This window comes from Danio aesculapii, chromosome 12 (assembly GCF_903798145.1).
Source record: "Danio aesculapii chromosome 12, fDanAes4.1, whole genome shotgun sequence".
Taxonomy (NCBI): Eukaryota; Metazoa; Chordata; class Actinopteri; order Cypriniformes; family Danionidae; genus Danio; species Danio aesculapii.
This window is the reverse complement of record NC_079446.1, coordinates 14,850,709-14,872,773: the sequence shown is the minus strand read 5'-3', so window position 1 is coordinate 14,872,773 and position 22,065 is coordinate 14,850,709. Positions and strand designations below refer to the sequence as shown.

General features: G+C 35.1%; 1 protein-coding gene across 2 annotated transcripts; it reads left to right on the top strand.

Moving 5' to 3' along the window:
- Positions 1-2,405: 2,405 nt before the first annotated feature.
- Positions 2,406-21,148, top strand: ghdc (GH3 domain containing). 2 transcript variants are annotated; one of them, XM_056469746.1, is made up of 11 exons: positions 2,406-2,509; positions 2,926-3,189; positions 6,828-7,024; positions 7,473-7,667; positions 9,349-9,468; positions 12,357-12,654; positions 13,854-14,043; positions 14,819-14,890; positions 16,487-16,620; positions 20,328-20,416; positions 20,510-21,148. In XM_056469746.1, the coding sequence occupies exons 1-11, from the start codon at positions 2,437-2,439 to the stop codon at positions 20,726-20,728; spliced, it is 1,851 nt and encodes a 616-aa protein (XP_056325721.1). In that variant the 5' UTR covers positions 2,406-2,436; the 3' UTR covers positions 20,729-21,148. The 2 variants fall into 2 exon arrangements, with proteins under 2 accessions (XP_056325721.1, XP_056325723.1); XM_056469748.1 differs by lacking the exon at positions 2,926-3,189.
- Positions 21,149-22,065: the final 917 nt, after the last annotated feature.

Sequence of the window (22,065 nt, the reverse complement as noted above, 5' to 3'; positions counted from 1 at the left end):
ATCACATTCCTTGAAACATTATTACTGTGACTGAGTCAGCACAATTCACTACCAAAGACTGGAAAATATGACATAAAAGGAACATGGTTGAGAACCACTGATGTAGGGTAACAACATCATTTTTGAATGATGGCTCTTTACTTGTACTTTTCTGTCAGAATTGTATGATCTCATGCATTATTTGAATGTAAGGAGCCATGGTACAGAGCGCACAAGATTTTATTTTTATTTTTTAAGCATTATTCTTTGCCATAGTCTTATACTGCTTTAAATTTAAATCAAGAATCTAATTATAAATTTAATAATTTAAATGTATACAGTACATTTTGATATATATATATATATATATATATATATATATATATATATATATATATATATATATATATATATATATATATATATATATAATTCAACATTATAATATATAATGTTGATCATTTGGTATCAGAAGTGGCTTATATGAAAGGCAAATGCCTCTAGATTACGCTTATTTTACCAAAATAAAATATCATGCCTTGATTCTTAATTAATTAGGACAGTAAGGTCTGACTTTGCTTAGACAAAAGTCTTGTCACTTAACAGAAATAATGTACAGTATAGAATATAAAGTCATGGTGCAGTGGAGAAAATAATTAATATTGTGTATCACTCCTGCATCCATACATTTCTGCAATGACTCAAATAACTTACTAATAAAGTCATCTGGAATGGCAAAGAAAGTGTTCTTGCAGGACTCCCAGAGTTCATCAAGATTCTTTGGATTCACAATAACAATTCAATAACCCAATTCAATGCCTCCTCCTCCATTTTACCCCAGACATGCTCAATAATGTCTGGTGACTGAGATGGCTAATCCTGGAGCACCTTGAGGAACTTTGATGTGGAAGGATCAGAAGGAGCGCTATCCTGCTGAAAAATTTGCCCTCTCCTGTGGTTTGTAATGTAATGGGCAGCACAAATATCTTGATACCTCAGGCTGCTGATGTTGCCATCCACTCTGCAGATCTCTCGCACACCCCCCATACTGAATGTAACCCCAAACCCTGATTTTTCCTTCACCAAACTTGACTGATTTATGTGAGAGTCTTGGGTCCATGCCGGTTCCAATAGGTCTTCTGAAGTATTTGTGATGATTGGGATGCAGTTCAGCAGATGATTCAACTGAGAAATCTACCTACTGGCACTTTTTGAAATGATCAACTAGAAGTCAAGTTATTGTTTGCTGCTCTTTCAACTGTGATCAACGACAAGACTTTTGTGAGGTAGTTTGTGTGTGTGTGTGTGTGTGTGTGTGTGTGTGTGTGTGTGTGTGTGTATCAAATCAATATTCACATCAATAACATCAGTATGTTCCATAATACATAGTGGGTGTTATATTAGTTTTTGTTTTTAAATTTTTTTTTTAAATACGTTAATGTAACAAACTGTGGGAGGATTTTGATAACAAAATTGTAAAATTTCCCCCTTCTCTCCAAAGATTTGGCTTGGCTAAGATTGTTAGATTTAAGTTATCAATATATGTGCATATTCAAAATATCATCTTAGCTGTTCATATCACCTTTTCTGCCACTGACTTCTTTCAATCTTTATCAAAACCAGTCTTTAAGGATCAGGCAGTGCATTCCAAACAGGATATCACCCTCTGAAGGGCAATTCAGATTGACTAAAAAATAAATAATTGTCGCCATGTTGAAGTGTTGTTCCAAACTGGACACTTTGATGGGCCCTTTAGAATGAAGGATTTAAATAAAATACTGATGGACACTTCGGGCCTTCAACCTTAGGCTAAGTGAAATTTTTAAAGTTCTTTAAAGAAATACTGCAATTTTGGTTCTGAACCCCCACATTTATATACCACATGACAGGCTTTACATCCAGAAACTTTTCATTTATTATTCATTGCTGGTCGAACAATTTTCCCAATCCTGCACGAACTGCCAATTCAATGGCAGCTTAAAAACTCAAGACTACGTTAATCAATAAATATTGCTTTTTCCGCCTCACAATTCCTTTCCAAACCTAGCTTTACTCCAAACTGTTGTGTTTGACTATTGAGATGGCATATAGTGCCTTCCTCATTTGAAAGTTGCTTTTTGACAAATGCATCTACAAAATGACGAAACGTAAAATGTACGAGTTTTAACGGCAGTGGAAAACATTACAAACAAAATGTTTCTATTGTTTTTGTTCGTTTTTTTTTATCATACATCAGAATTGTTTGACTGCTACCTTTCGTTTTCTGTGGAAGTACATATAGCCAACTGTGTTGTTAAAGACTAGCTAATTATATAAGAACACATTTTGTCAAGTGAAATTCTACAGCTTAGCGAGTGTATGACTAAACAGGAACATTAGGTGGCGCAGATGCGTTTGCAGTTCCACAAAAGAAGAAGTCTGTTTGCTTGCTTTCGGTTTAGAGTCGTACTGCCCGTCATGATGCTCACACATGGCTTCTGGATCATTTTACCAATTTGTATTGCGTTGTTGGCCGTGACAGTAACACGTGGTGAGTTTATGTAACAATTTATCTGATTACAAAATACGCTGATTTTTTTATTTGGAGCTTAACAACTGTAAGGTTACCAAGAGGTTAGATATATCAATTCATATTCCACGTTGGTGTCATTTGAAGATCACATATATAATATATAACAGTTTATGCCACAACTTTTTTTGTCAGTCGAGTTCAAGATAAGATAGACTTAACAGTTAGATAACACTCATATTTCGTCGTGCATATTTTGGATGCACCTAAATTATGTAATTGTTTATGTCTATATGTTGGTATATTATATTTAAAATATTCACATAAGCTGTTAAAGATGAATGGGTGTTTAAAAGGAATTAAACATATGCATTACTTGTTTTTAGCGCCCTCTTTTGTTCAGCCTCTGTCAATACTGTTATGATTTTATGTAACAGCTCCTGCGGGCTTACTTCTGCTCCTATGTCTCTGCATTATGGCTCTTCTGTGGAAGATAAAGATTAAGAATCGCTCCCTGTTGAGTCTTTTGACTCAGTGCGTGGCTATGAAATCAGTGGGCTGGCTAGGCAATCGCCAGAGAAACAGACTGGAGAAGGACACCCAGGAAATTCATCGCGTTCAGGAGGAAACGCTGCTCAAGCGCCTGCGCAAACACTCGGACACAGTCTACGGCAAACTCTACGAGTTTAGCTCGATTAAAGGTGGTTTTCACTTAACTCCTTGTGTATAATTTAGGAAGTGACACAACAACCCACACTAATCACAACTGACAATCCTTTAACTAAATTATTTAATGCTGTAAGTGATTAATCATGATTAATCTCATCGCATGTGTATATTTGAGAATGTTTTTATATTTATATGTAAAATGTTTATATGTAATACAAATTATATTGAAATGTAGATGTAGACTATATCACACAGTGCACAAAATTAGGACGTGATTAATCGTGGTTCTCTTGACACTGCTAATTTAATGTAAACCCACAGAAACATGGAAACTCCACACAGAAACGCCAACTGACTCAGCCAGGGCTCGAACCAGCGACGTTCTTGTTGTGAGGCGATTGTGTTACCCACTGCGCCACCATGCTGCCCCAAAGATGTCAACAATGGCAGTGTTTTCATATAGCATTTAATTTGAAGTTATAATACATTGCCCTCAGTCAAATCTATTTGCTTTGGAACAAATAACTGATTATTGGCGCAGTAGGTAGTGCTGTCGCCTCACAGCAAGAAGGTTGCTGGTTCGAGCCTCGGCTGGGTCAGTTGGCATTTCTGTGTGGAGTTTGCATGTTCTCCTCACGTTCGTGTGGGTTTCCTCCAGGTGCTCCGGTATCCTCCACAAGTCCATAGACATGCGGTACAGGTGAATTGGTAAGCTAAAATTGTCCGTAGTGTATGTGTATGAATGAGAGTGTATGGGTGTTTCCCAGTGATGGGTTGCAGCTGGAAGGGCATCCGCCAGTATAAAACATATGCTGGATAAGTTGGTGGTTTATTCCGCTGTGGTCCCAGATTAATAAAGGGACTAAGCTGAAAATAAAATAAATGAAGTTTAAACAACTACATTTGATTTACATTTGTTAGCTAAACATACTCAAAAATGCATTTTGTGGCAAAAAAAACAGCAGTACACTCACATGGGAATATCACCGAGGATTGCAGGAGCTGGATTGATACACATGTGAAAAAGGAAGAATAGTGTTGTTATTAGTAGAATATTGCATGAATCAGCTTGTGTTTATGGTTCATTCATTAATTTTCCTTTGGCTTAGTCCCTTTATTCATAAAGGGTCGCCACAGCAGAATTAACCGCCATGTTTATGTTTGTTTGACTGCATTTTACATGTATAATAGCAGCTGCAATGATAGATGGTTTTGTGTACACTAGAGGCTCCGATTCAATCACAGAGTTTGCCATTAAAATGTAAAAAAAAAAAAGCGTAAAATTATTTGTGATTTTGGTCATACAGACAGTCAAAAGCAGTGGTTATAAGCTTGATTAAAAATAATTTTAGATTTTATTTGCAAAAGAATGAAAAATGTACAAAAGCACGCACATCACTTTTAACTAGGTGCTCAGCCAAAACGCAAAAAGTGCAAAATATAAATTCAAAAGGCGGCAACACCAAAATGCTAATTTATTAAATTAAAAAGGCTGACACAAAACATGTAACGTTTCGAGCACACGGCTCTTCATTAGACAATATGCAAAAAAATAAATAAATAAAAAATTCGTAACCTATAACTGACATGATTTCCCCATGTTGGTTAATTCGTTTTTTAATCCTATTGATTTCTTTTTAAAAAACAAACTGCTGCTTGTGAACAGAGAGTTTCATTGACAGTTTCATTGACAGAGCAATCAGCGTGTTAATTCATACAGTATAAAAAAAGAGAATAGTTTGTTTCCTTCAATTATATTAACATCACAAAAATTAAAAATGTGATTTTTTCATTTAAAAGATGACTCAACTTTAGAGTATATTTACAGTACAAATGACAACATAACGAACTATAAGGGGTGAAAATGTATTAAGTAAATAAGGAATTACATCAATAATAATGATAATAATTCCTAATGTTTAGCGGAGCAAAAAAATTTTCACAGTATTACCCACAGTACTTCCATCATTATACAATGACTTCCCTAATTACCCTAACTTGCCTAATTAACCTAGTTAATCCTTTAAATTGCACTTTAAGCTGAATAATAGTGTCTTGAAAACTATCCATTAAAATATTATGTACTGTCAACATGACAAAGATAAAAGAAATCTGTTGTTAGAAATTTCATAAATATTGCATTTATGATATATTTTGTATTTAAAATTCAAATAATAACTTGTATGTCATATATGAAATTTGATTTAGTTCCATGTATCAGATTTCTATATAGACAGAGTCTTTTCACTGGACAGCTAGCTGAATATCTAATTATGCTGGTCCTTTATTCTACATTCGGTGAACATGTCATCCACAAAAAGCAGCAGCTTCATGCATACACATGTTTTCTGCTGAAAAATGTCTATGGTTGCTTAATCTACACTCAAGTAATGAACTCTGTACATGGATCAGGGTGTCCGTGGGGTCTTAAAATGTATTAGAAGTTGCTAAATCAATGTATAGAAATTTAAGGCCCTTAAAAGTTATTTAAAAGTCTTAAATGCTATTTCGCAAGGTATTAAAATGTAAATAATTTTTTATTATACAATGTATGGTTGTATGCTAAAGTTTGACTGAATTAAATCTGTGAATATCAGGATGCTGAGCAGTTTATGAAATCAATAAAATCCTACTAGATTTGACATCACGCTGCTTTGTTTACTGCAGTAACCAAGGCAACATCATTATTTCATCAGTTCTATATGCTTATTTCATGCGGCCGCCATTTTAAAACTTGAAAGCGAGGCTGCGGTGGGAAGAAACCCGGAAGTATAGGATCAGCACTGTAAACATTGCAACAACATGCTGTGTACTACAAACCTCCAGCTGTTGTCATGATTTCAAAATGCAGATATGGTGTAAACATCACTTTAATATCATTCAGTTAAGTTTAATTTAAACAATTAAAAGCATATTAGGCATAAAACAACATCACAATCTCTTTAAGAGTGTCCTCCTAGGCTTTAGTTCATGGCACTAGGTAAACACCGTGGGGGCTTCCCTGCTTGCTTCAGCCTATGTAACCTGGCGAGCGATAAAACGATGCAGTGATCTGTAGTTCACTTTTGTGTTGTCTGTAATAGTTTTGTCCTGGTACTGGAGTTTTAAAAACGTTAATTTCCCACTAACATTTAAGCGCTGCTGAGCGCGTTCTTAAACAGCGCCGATTTGCCATAGTATGGCGCCAACCTGCTGAATTAGCTTGATTTAATAGATTTTTTCATTCAGTATATGAATATTGTTTTAGTTTTGGATTAGTTTCTTACATTAATGTTTAGTAAATAAAAGATGTAAGTTAAAATCTTGCATTTGTTTCCGGTTGAAAAGTGGTTATAAGGTCTTAAAATGTATGGAAAGAGCCTTAAAAGAGGTCTTAAAAGGTATTGAATTTCACTCTCATCAAAGAGTGAAATATACGCTCTATATGCTCTAAATATCCTGTATATGCTCTGATAAAGTCATCTGGTGTGTGCACAGAAGAGAGGTCAAATCAAAATCAAGCATGCAAAAACATATTTTGTCATGGCACAAAACATTTAAATGGTTTGATAGTTAAATATTTTACATTTTAAAGTATTTTGGCAATTAAAATGAAAATGTGCCACTATAAAATGTGCCACCATCTTGTTTTTAAATAAAAGACATGTTTTTTTTTATTGTATCATTTCAGACACCGAAACATTTAAACATCGTCATCCAGTCACAAATTATGACCATTATGAAAAGTTTGTGGATCGTGTTGCTAAAGGAGAGCAGAAGGTTTTAATATCGGAGAATCCTCTTATTTTGGCTATGACATCAGGAACGTCTGGATCCAGCCGTATGCTTCTGAGCACCAAAGACACCAACACAGACTTCTTCCTACAGGTCACAACACTTACAATATCTTATATGTGTAAAGTGAGTAGTTACTTGTGGCATTATACACTAAATTGCAAAAATAATGACAAAATTCAAATAGGTTTCCTGAATAACTTCCCCATATCTTTCAATTGCTCTGACAACCTGGAAGAATCTGGTCAAGCCAACTATTTGCTCTATAAAATAAGTGATTTTTTTTCAATATGATTAAAGGCCAGTAGGCACTAAAAAGACATGGAGAAAGCGCAATGGGGTCTTGTATTCTATCAAGCAAAAAGTGGATTGATTATGAACACAATGAAAAAGAGCTAGTGTACTGTGTTTTGTAATCAATCAAATTTTGAAACTTATGATCTGGCAGACAGAATTGAGTGTCATGTCTTTATTAATTTCTGAGGATTCAGCAAGAAGCACTAAGCAAAAGTGATTTATTATTTCTACCCATTTTCCCCAGGGGGTTACTGTTTGTCTAGATGCCATGAGACGAGCCTTTCCAGCCACTGAATGTCTTCAAAAAACCCTGAAACTCTTTTACTCCCCTCTCATTCGTCAAAGTGAGGCAGGTATTCCCATCGGCCCCAACTCCTCAACCCCTGCGTCTTCTAGATACATGCTCTACCTGTACACCACACCAGCGCTCGTCTATCAGGTAGGGGGAAAGTATGAATATGCATTTAAATTATGAATTTAACATAAGATTTAGCAATGTGCAAATGTTGAGGTGAATAGGGAGAAAACCCTGACAGGAAACTTAAAAAAATTGTACTGAGCAAAGATTAATCGTGATTAATTGCATCCAAAATATACATTTGTTTTTTCATAATATTTGTGTGAATTATACACTACCGGTCAAAAGTTTGGGGTCAGGTTTTTTTTTTAAAGAAAATTATTCTGTTCATCAAGGCAGCATTTATTAACCTTAAAAAATTGTTAAATTGTAAAATACTTATTTATTAAATATTTATTTATTACTTATTGTATGTATTTTCAAATGAAATAATTCCAGTCATTATTGCTTTTATTACTATTGCTATTAATAATAATAATAATAACAATAATACTTAATATTAGATTCATTTCTGAAGAATCATGTGACTGAAGACTGGAGTAATGAAGCTGAAAATTAATCATTAAAATCACTGGAATAAATTATTAAATTAAATTATAAACAACTTTTGAACAGTTATTTTATAGTGCAATAACATTTCACAATTTTACAATTTTTACTGTATTTTTGATGAAATAAATGCAACCATGGTGAGCAGGATAAGCTTATTTTAAAACATTTAAAAATAGTACTGACCCCAAGCTTTTGACTGGTAGTGTAGATATTTTTTTTATTTATATGTAATAAACACAAATACATAAAAAAATTATACAAAACAAAAATATCTACATATTTATATTTATATAGATGGTATCATATACACTACCTGACAAAAGTCTTGTCGTTGATGCCAGTTGCAACAAATAATAACTTGACTTCTAGTTGATCATTTGGAAAAGTGCCAGTAGGTAGATTTTTCCGCCAGAAGACATATTGGAACCCGCATGGACCCAAGATTTTCATAGAATTCAGTCAAGTTTGGTGAAGGAAAAATCATGGTTTGTGGTTACATTCAGTATGGGACGTGCAAGAGATCTGCAAAGTGGATGGCAACATCAACAGCCTGAGGTATCAAGACATTTGTGCTGCCCATTAGATTACAAACCACAGGAGAGGGCAAATTCTTCAGCAGAATAGCGCTCCTTCTCATACTTCAGCCTTCACATCAAAGTTCCTGAAAGCAAAGAAGGTCAAGGTGCTCCAGGTGCTCCACCATTGGCCAGCCCAGTAACCAGGTGAAGAAGGAGGCATTGAAGATGAATCCAAAGGATCTTGATGAACTCTTGGAGTTCTGCAAAAACACTTTCTTTGCCATTCCTGATGACTTTATTAAGAAGTTATTTGAGTCATTGCAGAGATGAATGGATGCAGTCATCCAAGCTCATGGGAGTCATAAACAATATTGATTCTTTCTCCACTGCACCATGACTTTATATTCTATACTGTACATTATTTCTGTTTAGTGACAAGACTTTTGTCTAAGCAAGTCAAACCTTAATGTCCTAATTAAATAAATAAAAATGAAGGCATGATCATATTTTATTTTGGTAAAATAAGTGTAATCTAGAGGGCTTTGCCTTTTATATAAGCCACTGTTAATACCAAATGATCAACAAGAAGTCACGTTATTATTTGTTGTTCCTAAAACTTGGATAGGCGACAAGACTTTTGTCAGGTAGTGTAGTATGCAGACTCTAAAATACCCTGTTGACTTTTTTTGCAGGTACTTAATGAGAGAGATGCCTTGTATCTCCATCTGTTGTTTGGGTTGAAGGATCGCAATCTTGGCATGCTGGAATCAAACTTCTGCTCAACCATCTTTTATGCCTTCAGAGCCCTTGAGGTACATCAGTGTTATAGTCTCACATTACTCATAGAAAATGATTTGCATTATAATCTGAGTGATCATCTAGTAGTAGTCTCATATGTAATTTTAAATGAGTTTTGCAATTGTTTGTAAATCCTAGAACAGTATTTTTAAAGGCTTATAATTGATTTCAAATTTTAGTTTCAAATCATACAGGAACCTACTTTAAAAAGTAGCAGTTGAACATAAATGTGAAATTTAGGAAGGAAAAAATAATAATTCATTTTGAATAGGAAAAAAAATTGCCATTGAAAAAATATATTTCCTGGTCGACTTGTGAGGCAAAAAGTAGGAATAGTGGTAAATTTTGTCACTATTTGCTCACTCTCAAATGGTTCCAAACCTTTATGAGTTTCTTTTCTGCTAAAGACTTAAAAAGATATTTGAAGAATGCCGGGAAACATGTAACCCTTGACTTCCATTGTAGGAAAAACAAATATTATTGGTGTCAAAGTTTTCTAGCTTTCTTCAAAATAACTTACTTTGTGTCCAAGAGAATAAACAAACCCAAACCGGTTTATTTTCAGAATGATCTTTTTTGGGTGACCTGGCGCTTTAAGCTGAGAGTGTGAGGTTGACCTCATTGCTATTGATGACTGTAAGCACACATTGGTGTCTAATTGAAAGAGGAGGAGTCTCAATCAGCACCCTTGTTTAGTAGTCAGTGTACTGATCAGGTCATCAGCCATTTTAAGTGCTGTCACAATCGCAAAATTTTTCCAGTGCACTGAAACATTTGCACCCTGAAAAGTCCCTAAATTTATCGTGAAAATCAGTGCACATCGATACGCACTATAGACCCTTAAATAGAAATTCAGAAGCGCACAATATGAATCACATGACTCAGATCATCAAGTAATGACAAACAAGAGGCGTTTTTTTCTAAGAAAAAAAAAGAAGTTATTTATTTATTTTAACAGGAACAAACATAGGTAGGTAGGTAACATAGGTTAGAAAAAGTGTAGCAAATATTTATAATTGTTTAATTGTTGCTGGTATGTGAAAAATCTAATTATTTAGCTATAATGTACTTTAAAACTTAGTCAAATTAGTATATAAAAATGATTAGTTTTGCTGTTGTCCAGTTTTGTTGATGTACAATGAGTTCTCAGTCAGTGTTTTCCAATGTGTAGTGAACCAAGCTCATCACAGCCCAACTTTTGGGTACACAACCGCCTGATGAACGACCTTGGGAGCAAGGGAGCTGATTGAGACGCACCTTCTGTCAGAGATTTATTCATAGAAACTCTGTATAGCACAATATTATGTTGCCATATTCAAGTAAAGCTTGAAAGATTTCAAAATACTAAGAGAACAATTTTATACTAAAAAGTATGTTCCTTAAAAACGGGGTGCAGTGGGTAGCCTCACAGCAAGAAGGTCACTGGTTCGAGCCTCGGCTGGGTCAGTTGGCATTTCTGTGTGGAGTTTGCATGTTCTCCCCATGTTCGCATGGGTTTCCTCCGCATGTTCCGATTTCCGCCACAAGTATAATGACATGCGATACAGGTGAATTGGGTAAGGTAAATTGTCCGTAGTGTATGAGTGTGAATGAGAGTGTATGGGAGTTTCCCACCGATAGGTTGCAGCTTGAAGGGCATCCGCAGCATGATGCATGTTCAAGTTAAATTTATTTATATAGCACGTTCCCAACTGCCACAAGGCTGCACAAAGTAATTTACAGAGAAAGTACAAACAAACGGCATGGGTGTAATAAACAATAACAGCAATAGGCACATAATATAAGAGAGCATAAAAGGTGTAACATAAAAAAGCTGAAAAAATTTGTCTAATTAAAACATACTGTCACAGTTGGCCACACTGACAGAATTTAAAAACAAGACCCAACTATAATTGTTTAATAGTTAATGTTGTTGAACTGATGAACGACCTCCAGAGTTAGGGAGCTGATTGAGAAGCACCCTCTGTCAGAGATTTATTCTTAGAGACTCTGTAGAGATTGTTGCTAGATCGGATATGGTTGCAGCCGGAATTTAAAAGAATTACATATATTATTTATTTAATTTCACATTTACTGTATTTTATTATTTTATTAAAGCCTACCCCCCACCCCAACCCTAAACCCAACCCTAAAGATTGAAAGATTTTAAAATGCTAAGAGAAGAATTGCATACTATAAAGTATGTTTCTCAAAAAGATTTTTTTACCATATAGGTATGTTCCATGGTTAATATAACATGGTTAATATAACTACAAGGTTTATAACTTGTTAAAAGCTCATTATCATTGTCTGTTCATAACAGATTGTTGGCAGCAGCTGTTTTAGGATAGTTTGTGGTTTCCTCTTAATGACTTCACTACTCCTACTTTTTCACTCGTCTAGGAGCTAGTTTAAGCACTAAAATGTTTTTAAAAAGTAGGAATCATAGATTTAGGACTGACACGCTAATATTTTTACGATTTTCAACTAAAAGAGGCTATTTTAGCTTTGATTTAGGCCCCAGATTTTAAATGTAGTCTCAAATTGTTTAAATTACTGCACAGTGGTACCAAAAATAGTGGTACAATGCTTCTGGTTATGACGTGCAGCTGAAACGTTGCACGAACGGAGCTTGCTGCTAAATATCAATAATAAAACCCTGAAAAAGATCCAGAACATATTTTAACATTTGATATTCACTTAAAAAGAACTTAAGAGACAAAACTGTGGTTCCATAACCATTTTTAACACAGTTAGATGGAATGCAAGAAATTGGACAGGTTGGACACCACCGTGCAGCCCCAAACATGTTCTCAACACACTTAAATCCCATTTCTAGACCAGCCTAGTCAATTATTTTGTAACTAACAGCAATAAGACCATTTTGACATTAAGAACATGACCTGCATCCATCCTTATTCAGGAACATTGGAGAGATCTTGTTATGGATGTGGAAGTGGGCATGATCAGCTCTGCTCTGAACCTAAAGGCTGATGTCCGCTGTGGTCTAGAAAAGCTGATGAAGCCGGATCCAGAGAGAGCTGCTGAACTCACAGCTCAGTTTGAGGAAGGATTTGAGAGAATTGCTCTCAGATTATGGCCTCAGTTACACCTGGTCCTGGCAGTGGACTCGGGTTCCAATCAGATTTATGGAGAGATGTTACGGCAACACTACTGTAAAGATGTGCCATTCTACTCCCCATTCTATGCTGCAACAGAAGGTATGTTTATCTCTGTACTGTATATATTGTTGTAAACTTGATCATCTTTTTACAGCTGTGCTGGGTTATAGTGAGCTAGAGTGGGCGAAATTACCCATTACTGCAGATTACAGATTGTTTAAAGATAATGGGCTCAATTTTAACAATCTAGGTGCAAAATCTAAAGTGCATGGCGCAAAAGCATTAAGGGCATATCCGAAACCACTTTTGCTAATTCAAGGATGAAAAAATCCGCTTTTCGCCCCGGTGCATAGTCTAACAGGGTTGTACTTATTCTCTTAGTTCGCTTAGTTCTGGGTGTGTTTTGAGTATAACGTACATTAAACCTATTCAGAGTCTCATCTCCTATTTCCTTTAAGAGTCAGTTGCGTCACGCCATGGCACATTTGCTATTTAAATGGCGGACTTTGTAAGTGGAAAAACTGAACGCTTCACTAGAAGAGAAAACTGTTAAACAGACCTTCTGCAGTGAGGATAAAGAACAAGCCTCTTCCAATCAGCCTCTTTACTTTTTCTTTACTTTACTTTAACTTTACTTTCGTGGATAAGGAAAGGGTGTTGTACGCACTCCACTGAAGACATCTATTAGCGTACATACTTAATAAATACTTAAATTGTTAAGCACAAAGATTTGTTACAAAACCATTTCTAAATTCAGTTTTGATTTCCAGCAAACAAATAAATGAACAATAATAACGAAGTGTGGTCAAAAAATGGAGTCTCCAAAACCTGACAGGTGGACAAATCTAAACTTGTTTTAATTAAAGAAAATATAAATATGCATATAATAAATAATCAGCTACACATAATAACATTATACAAATGCAAATTGTCATGAATAAACTGAAAAAAGCACCACGAGGTGAAGGCATGGAGGTAGTTTTTATATTTATGTACAGTATACATATACAATCTATAGAATAGATTAAATAAAAAAATAAATAAATAGAAACGTATTTGCACTTCATTTTGTGTAACCTTGCTACGTACATAGAATAGCCCTTTAATAAAAGCAATAAACTCTATTAAGCTGTGATTCACAGTAAATTTATAACAACTCTGCAATGTCCAACACTCATTAGCTGTTATAAATTCACTGTAAACCATTGCTTCTCAGTTTTTTGAATGGGTCATTTAGCTGCAATAAGCAGATTCCACAGATTTTAATTGTATTTAATTGTCTGTAATTCATGTTTCAGGATTAATAGGTGTAAACTTGTGGCCTCTGCAAGAGAGCAGACAGTATCTCCTGTGTCCTCGCTCCATGTTCTGTGAGTTCATACCGGAGGAGGATCTGGAGTCAGAGCAGCCCAAAACTCTCTTGATGGAGCAACTTAAGGAAGGACACAGCTATGAGCTGCTGGTTACCAATGCATCCGGATTATTCAGGTCAGGTATATGAACAAAACTTCAGATAAGTAATGTTTGCCGTTAGTTTTAAGATCACATGAATTATCCCGGTTTACATTGCTCTTCTGTTTCTGTTCAGATTTGTCTAAAAAACAAAATCATTTTACCATATAGATATTGTTACTTTCCACAAATTTTACATGTATGATAATTCATGTCAAAATCACTAGATTTTTATTTGATGTTAAGTTTTTTCAGAAATGGGTGTATAATATCTTAATTGAAATTCATAGAAATTCATAGAAACAAACCTGAGCTTAATTGAAGTCTGAGAATTAAATAAACATTTTAATGGCATTATGCACTAGTGCAGTACTTCTTTATTTAAGTAGTGGAACTATTTTCAGTTTTTATAATCTTTCTACATTCTTTTAATAGTCATTGAGATCAATTTAGAACCTGTCTTCCACCACATAATTAACAATCTAATTGGTTTTACTACATCAATTCAATATTCTCATCTTAGGGAAGTCTTCTCAACATTTTGACAGCACACATTATTCCAGAACTTAACGACAGCTACGCTATTTGAGGGTGGGTTAAATTGGGAATGTGAGCATTGATGTCAAATCAGGTGGTGTTATAACACTGTTTTTGAGCGCAATTCTTTAAACATACATAAGATGATGTCAAGTATTTGTGTACTGATTCTTACAAATAATGAGAAAAGTAATTAGATATTACATTATTAGAAAGGTAAAATATGCTGGATATAATGGATGTTTTGTCATTATAGTACATTTATGTTTTTCAGGTATCCCATTGGAGATATTGTTAAAGTAGTTGGGTTTCATAATCAGTGTCCAAAAGTGGAGTTTCAGTACAGGTAATTATTTATTTTATACATAATAATGATTATAATATATAATGAATATAATAATAAATATAGCTGCAAGCAACAATTATCGAGGCCAAGCAGCTCAGCAGCCACATCATAAACAAGCACGGCAACAAGCTACAGAGCAACAGGAAAATTCTATAACTTTTTGGAAGTATAGTCTGAGCCATATTTGGTGGAAATTGGGCTAACGATCTATGGTGATTTCAAATCAACAGCTTTTCAGACTAATTGAAGATGATAGACAGGAAGTCGTGTCAATTAAGGAATAAATTATATCAATGTTCTCTGTATGATCCAAGAAATCTGACAAGATTAGTCTCATCTTTGAACTATTCAAAAGTCATGTAGGATTTCTATTGATAGAATTTAATTGTTTGTCAATTTTATCCAGAAGGTGGTGCAAACTGAGGTAGTTTGGTCAGGTCTAGATCACACACATTAAGTTTGGTTTCAGTACGTGAACCCATTGCCGCGAATGTGCTAAATGACAGCAGTTTTGTCTATCGGCACAAATTGGTCTACATGGTCTGAAGATGATCCGAGTCAAATTTGGTGAAGATTGGACCAACGGTCTAGGAGGAGTTAAAAAAATGTTTTGAACAAAATAAAAATGGTGGAAAGGAAGTTTGGCAGATTATAACATAATTGATATCTGTGTTGTCAGCATAACCCAAGGAATCATTTGAGACCAATTTCATCAATATAAACATATGCAGGCCAAAAACTGTATTACCAAAATTATTATGGTGTGGTCAGTGTGAGTTAACAATGACAAACCTGAAATTTGGTGTCATTATCTTTAACTATTGCAGAGATACAGCCTCAGATTTAGTTTGGCATCATGCCATCACATTTGTCGGTGCAGTAAACAAAAACCGTTACACCCATCAACACGAATTCCATAACTTTTTGTCAGCACAGTCTGAAGATGATCCGAATCAAATTTGGTGCAAATCAACCAATCAAACCATGTACGAGGAAAAAGTAGGTTTTTGACTTAAGGCAAGATGGCGGACAGGATGTTCAGTTAATTAAGGCATAATTTATATCAATATTTTCAGGACAACCCAAAGAATCTATCAAGACAAGTTTCATAACAATAGTTAAAATTAGTCAAAAGTTATTAGCATTTTTATAAATATCGTTATAATGTTTGACCAAAAGATGGCGCTGCGACAACTTTTTGAACACCTTCAGGGCACAGTACCGAAGACACATACTGACTTACATAACAATTCGCCAATGCTTCCGTAAAATATAGCAATTTTTGACATAATTCAAAATGGCAGACGGCCAAAATGGCACCTTTGGTGCTTGGTCCCTAATGAAGGGTTTTTCAAATCGTAAGTTTTTTTTTTTTTTTTTTTTTTTTTTTTACATTTTTAAACATATTTCCTGTCTTTTCTGTTTATTATATCTTGTGGATGGTCATTAAAACATTGATGGTTATTTAAGACTTTTGTATAATACTGTGCCTCATTATATATGCCCAATGTTGGAAAGGTTCAAGTTGGTACCACAGTTAATCTAGTCAATCAAACAATTTTCTGTGTTAACATTTGTTTCAATTTCTGTGTTCAGGCGTGGTCAGATGTTGAACGTTCGTGGTGAAAAAGTGTCTGAATTGCTGTTTTTGGGAGCTCTTAAGCGGGCTGTGATGCAGTGGCCGGGAGCCAGGCTCATAGACTACAGCTGTGTTGAGAGTGGCATTCTAGGTTTGTGTTTCACAATGTTTGACAATTTTTAGTAATGTTCTGGGTTTAGTATGATCCGATAAAAAAAAATTACAGCAGTGATTATAGCTACAGTATAGTTGTAAATTTCAACAAGGGTGCTAATTATTTTTCATGGAAGTAATTAAGATGTTCTGTTTGAACCGGTGATGCCAGTAGTTCACAAATTTTAGAATTAGTTATTTATCTTTCAATGAAATGGACAAAAGAATCCAATGGATGGCACAATATATTTGAAGATTGCTTTCTTACTGAATAATATGAAGCTGTTTCTTAGTAAGGCAGTTCTCATATTTTTAAGAACGCATACAGTTAACAGTGCTGTGCTGGATGGAGAGAGTATTCCACTACAAACATTTAAAACAGAAGGTACTTTTTGACATGCAACTTCTGTTTAAGACTCACACACACAGGCACACACACACCGTTGTGTGAAAAAGTGTTTGCCCCCTTACTGATTTTATTTATTTATTTTTTGCATGTTACACTTTAATGTTTTAGATCATCAAAATAAATGTTCATATTAGTCAAAGATTACACAAGTAAATACATCATGCAGTTTTAAAATGTATGTTTCAAAACTGAATACAAAACATACTACATAGCCCTGTTTGCCCTTTAAACCTAATAACTGCTTGGGCCACCCTTAGCAACAGTTACTGCAATCAAGTATTTTCGATAATTCTGTATTAATTTTATGCCACACATAATGGGACACACACCTTCTAAAAAGATGTCTTGTCAGTCCACAGAGTATTTTCCCAAAAGTCTTGGGGATTATCAAGATGTTTTCTGGCAAAACTGAGATGAGCCTTAATTTTTTTTTTCTCAGCCGTGGTTTTCATCTTGGAACTCTGACATGCAAACCACTATTGACCAGTTTCTTTTTATGGTGGAGTCATGAACACTTAACTGAGGCAGTTGAGGCCTGCAGTTCTTTAAATGTTGTTGTGGGGTCTTTTGTAACCTCTTGAATGAGTTGTCGATTAGAAACTGCATGGTTTACCTGTGTTATCGTTGACTAATAATTAGGACCAGACAGAATCTGCACGCGCAGAATTCCACAGATTTTTGCAGATTTTTAGCCCATTATTGAATCTGTTTTTCTTGTGTACATGTGTGTAAATTTACATTTTTTCCGTTTTTACATTTATTTCAGTAATAATATTGACTAATATGAAAATGTTCACATAATTTATGCACAATACAATTTGTAAAGTAATATTTTCTGTGTTTTTGTAGATATATTATATGAGAGACTTGCTTTGTTTACCAAATTAAGTGGATCTAATTGGATTTGCCTTGTAAACATTAAATACAATTTAAAAAGCTATTATTTTTATTTTATATACTAAGGTTTTAGTTATGATTCTCCTAAAATCATTCTGCATAAATCTGCAGATTTTTGACTAAATTTTTGTGCAGAAATGGCAAAAAATGTCAGCAGATTCTGTCTGGCCCTACTAATAGTTAAAGGACCCATAGTTTACCTCTTTTTTATGATTTAATATTAATATTATGGTTCTTCTAAGTGTGACAGTTTAGGTTCAGTTCAAAACACAATTCAGATTTTTTTTATTATAATGTGTTAAAAAGTGTCATGTTGGGGGCGTGTCCACAGCTCGCTGATTTACGGGTGTGTTGCTTCACATGTAGATTATTTTCGGCTTCCCGCCCAACGTAACAAGGGGGCGGAGCCATGAGCTCACCCGCTCTGTGTTTGCAACAGAGTCAGACAGGCAGACTGAGAGAAGGAGCAGGAGTGAGAGGATCAGCAATCAGTCGTACATATACGACTCGGACACAGACCAAGCAGAGAGTACAAAATCATTTGTGTCTTTGTATAGTTTTACAGCCAACTGTGTGCTATTTTCAAGTACTGAGCTTGTACACCGAGACTAATAACCACGCACACTGAATTAACTTTGACTGAGGCATGGGATGCGTCACTCGAAGCCGCGACACGGCACACCAGACACTCTCTGTGGTGCGGCAGAAACATGAAGTGTCCTGAATCGTCGCCCAGCCGCCGACTTGAAGCGCCGTTGTGTGTACCCTGAAAGAAACCTATGTTTAGAATTCTAAAATGCATGGCGCTGCGTCAGGTACAGCAGCACCTAGTTAAGATCACAGGGAGCTTCTGTGATCGCGATAAATGCAAACGGCTGAAGTATATGGTAGACTCAATGAGAAGTACACATGTTTGCAAACCTACCTAAAGATACAACCAATAAATTCGATTAGAGCGATAATGTGGAGAATATTGATCTTGTGTTGAGCCCAATGAGCCTTGCATCTAAAAATAGGGCAAGGGTGTTCCTTTAGTGATATCGCTTCGACTCATGCTGAAAATGGCGGACATGAATCAACAAACTGAGGATATGATGACGTACCTGTCAATCAATATTGGTGGGCGGGAGGACCGCACTCCTACGTAAAGTTGCGGTCGATCTGAAAACCGCTCCAATTGGTCCATTGTTTTTTATGTTGTTAAATTGAAAAAAAAGCACTGGGTGTGCTTATATCACCCCAATATGACGGTCTATACACCATACCTACACACATGTCTGTCCAAACAGCTTGAAAAGTAGATTTTTTTACCATAGGTGCCCTTTAAATAAGCTTGATAATCTGAAACCTTCAAGTGTAACAAACATGCAAAAAATAAGAAATCAGAAAGGGGCAACCACTTTTTCACACCACTATGCATATGCTTTCTTTCAAAAACACAGAAACAACAAACAAACACAGAGTACAGAAATGATTTTCACTGGATTATGTAATAACATTCACTAAATTAATGTCTTTGATCATTTCATTGATTTTGCCATTTTGTTCTTCAAAATGTGTCATTTAAATTAATAAAAAAAATTTAATTGTCATGTAAAAATGTATAAATAAATATATTTACTAGCATCTCACTACATGTGCAATTGGTACATTGAGATATGCATAGACATTGATCTAGCTTGGTAGATAAGTAGATCACACTCTAGCATCAAACTAAGAAAAATTATATTATATATATATATATATATAACCCCCAGAGCAGTTGGGGGTTATACAAGACATCATCCATGGTATTGAGGGAGGAAGAGAGTTCTGGTTCTGGTTATTCTCTCCAACCACCTACAATCCCTGCCAGTGCTGGGACTCAAACCTGTGACTTTTGGTCCAACTTTGAAACCATTAGGCCACAGCTGCCTCAGTAATATGCATTCCGGCATACTAAAGCAACTATTTCAACCATCAAACCAGGAACCAATCGGGCCACATAAACTGACAACACTATTATGCTGACAACATCACACAACACTTGCTTCTTTGCTACTCGTCATTGTATTTCTGCTTTCGAGTGTGGCTCACTGTCCATAATCATTCTGTCATAGATTGATGATGTAAAACTGGACCAGTCTTCTTTCATATGTGAGTTTTTTTACAAGCCTTTACTATCGTACAGTCTGGAATTAATGACAGCTGAGATTCCACAGTATGATATGGCTAATAGCTGGGAGTGTTTGTTTTGTCTGACATGTAGCAGTTGAACTATTACAAATCATACAGTGCACACATACTGTACCTTAAGTTGTACTGAATCTGGAACAAGACCTAAACTTCCATAATGTGTGTGTATATATTTACATATATGTAAAATGTATGTATGTGTATGTTGTTTGCTCTTGCTATAGGAAATGCATCTGGAATTGCTCAACCTCATTATCTTGTGTTTGTGGAGCTAAAGGGTTTGAGAAACCTCTCAGAGGAACAAAGATACAAGGTAACTGTCAATAATCTTTATTTAAGACATTTAAAAGACAATTATCGTACTCTACTCATTATATTCTTTATTGATTTTTTTAAAATCCAACAGTTAGACCAGTCTCTGCAGGAGGACTCTTCCATCTACAAATCCTATAGGATTAAGGGCAGCATTGGACCAATGAGAGTTCAGCTTGTCCGCAATGGCAGTTTTGAAGAACTGAAAGATCACATGGTGGCCTTCTCTAGTGTTTCATCTAGCACCTTCAAAATGCAGCGTGTGATACGCAGGAAAGAGTTTGCAGATTTTTTACTGCAGAGGGCTTTATGAGCATTTCAATTTGAATATACTTTGTCGCATATTAATTTTATATATACAAAGAGTGGTAAATCCATTGGTGGGTTGATTCATCTAAAAAGATTGTGATTGCTGTGTTTAAGTATTTGGACCTGCCATTCACAATAATATTTGCTCAACCAGTAGCATGAGTTGGAAATACGTGTTTATCCAAGTCATACAGGTGAGAAACATGTTGGCAGAACTGCTTGTTGTTACTAGAACAATGGTTCTTAATGGTGGAGGACTACAGTACTGCACATTTTAAATGTGTTCATCATTAGAAAAGGGTTGGATTAGCGACCTAAAATGCCTAATTATTAGGTTGTTTTTGTAAAAATCTTGCAGGTATGTATAACAAGACAAATAAAATTATGTATTAAACAGCATAATTAAAAAACATACATGATAGAACGCAGCCATTCCTGCTATTTATTGATTAAAACCAGTGGGGATGATGTTCTAAAATATTCATATATTGTAACGTCCAGTGGTTTTTAAATTAAAATATTTATTTTATTCATCCAATTTCATCCTATTATCCATATTATCCATATTTATATACCTACATCTGCAGTCACTAATTTATCACTGAATTATATTATATCAGTGTTGGGCAAACATGCACACACTAACCTGCGAAACAGCCACTGCCAATAAAATAAATGATCTTTTATATGCTCCTTTTAGTCGATGATGTACACAATGGTGTATTAGTATTATTCATACTTGAATTATAGTTATGATTATACATAGTACACACATACTATTTCATATTCTATTTGGGTGCAGTGGGTAGCACATTCGCCTCACAGCAAGAAGGTTGCTTGTTTGAGCCTCAGCTGGGTCAGTTGGCATTTCTGTGTGGAGTTTGCATGTTCTCCCCGTGTTCACGTTGGTTTTCTCCCAATGCTCCGGTTTCCCCCACAGTCCAAAGACATGCGCTATAGGTGAATTGGGTAAGCTAAAATTGCCCATAGTGTATGTGTGTGAATGAGAGTGTATGGGTATTTCCCAGTGATGGGTTGCAGCTGGTAAGCATTCGCTGCATAAAACATATGCTTGATAAGTTGGCGGTTCATTCCACTGTGGCGACCCCTGATTAATAAGGGACTAAGCTGAAAAGAAAATGAATGAATTAATTAATTAATTAATAAAATAAGATAAAATAAAATGATGGCAGTCCATGATGGACATACATTATAAAGCATGTCAGAACAGTCAGCTGTTTGCAGTAAATTCAGATTCAACATAATTTTCATTCTATAAGTGCAACTATTTTTAATACTACATCTGTAACCATTTGGTATTTATTCAAAATTCCTGAATGT

What these genes read in the sequence shown, in the direction of transcription:
- ghdc (XM_056469746.1), top strand. Translation starts at nt 2,437, where the DNA reads ATGATGCTCACACATGGCTTCTGGATCATTTTACCAATTTGTATTGCG. An exon ending in CGAGTTTAGCTCGATTAAAG is followed by an intron (nt 3,190 to 6,827) that starts GTGGTTTTCACT and finishes GTATCATTTCAG; the next exon opens with ACACCGAAACATTTAAACAT. An exon ending in ATTCTATGCTGCAACAGAAG is followed by an intron (nt 12,655 to 13,853) that starts GTATGTTTATCT and finishes TTCATGTTTCAG; the next exon opens with GATTAATAGGTGTAAACTTG.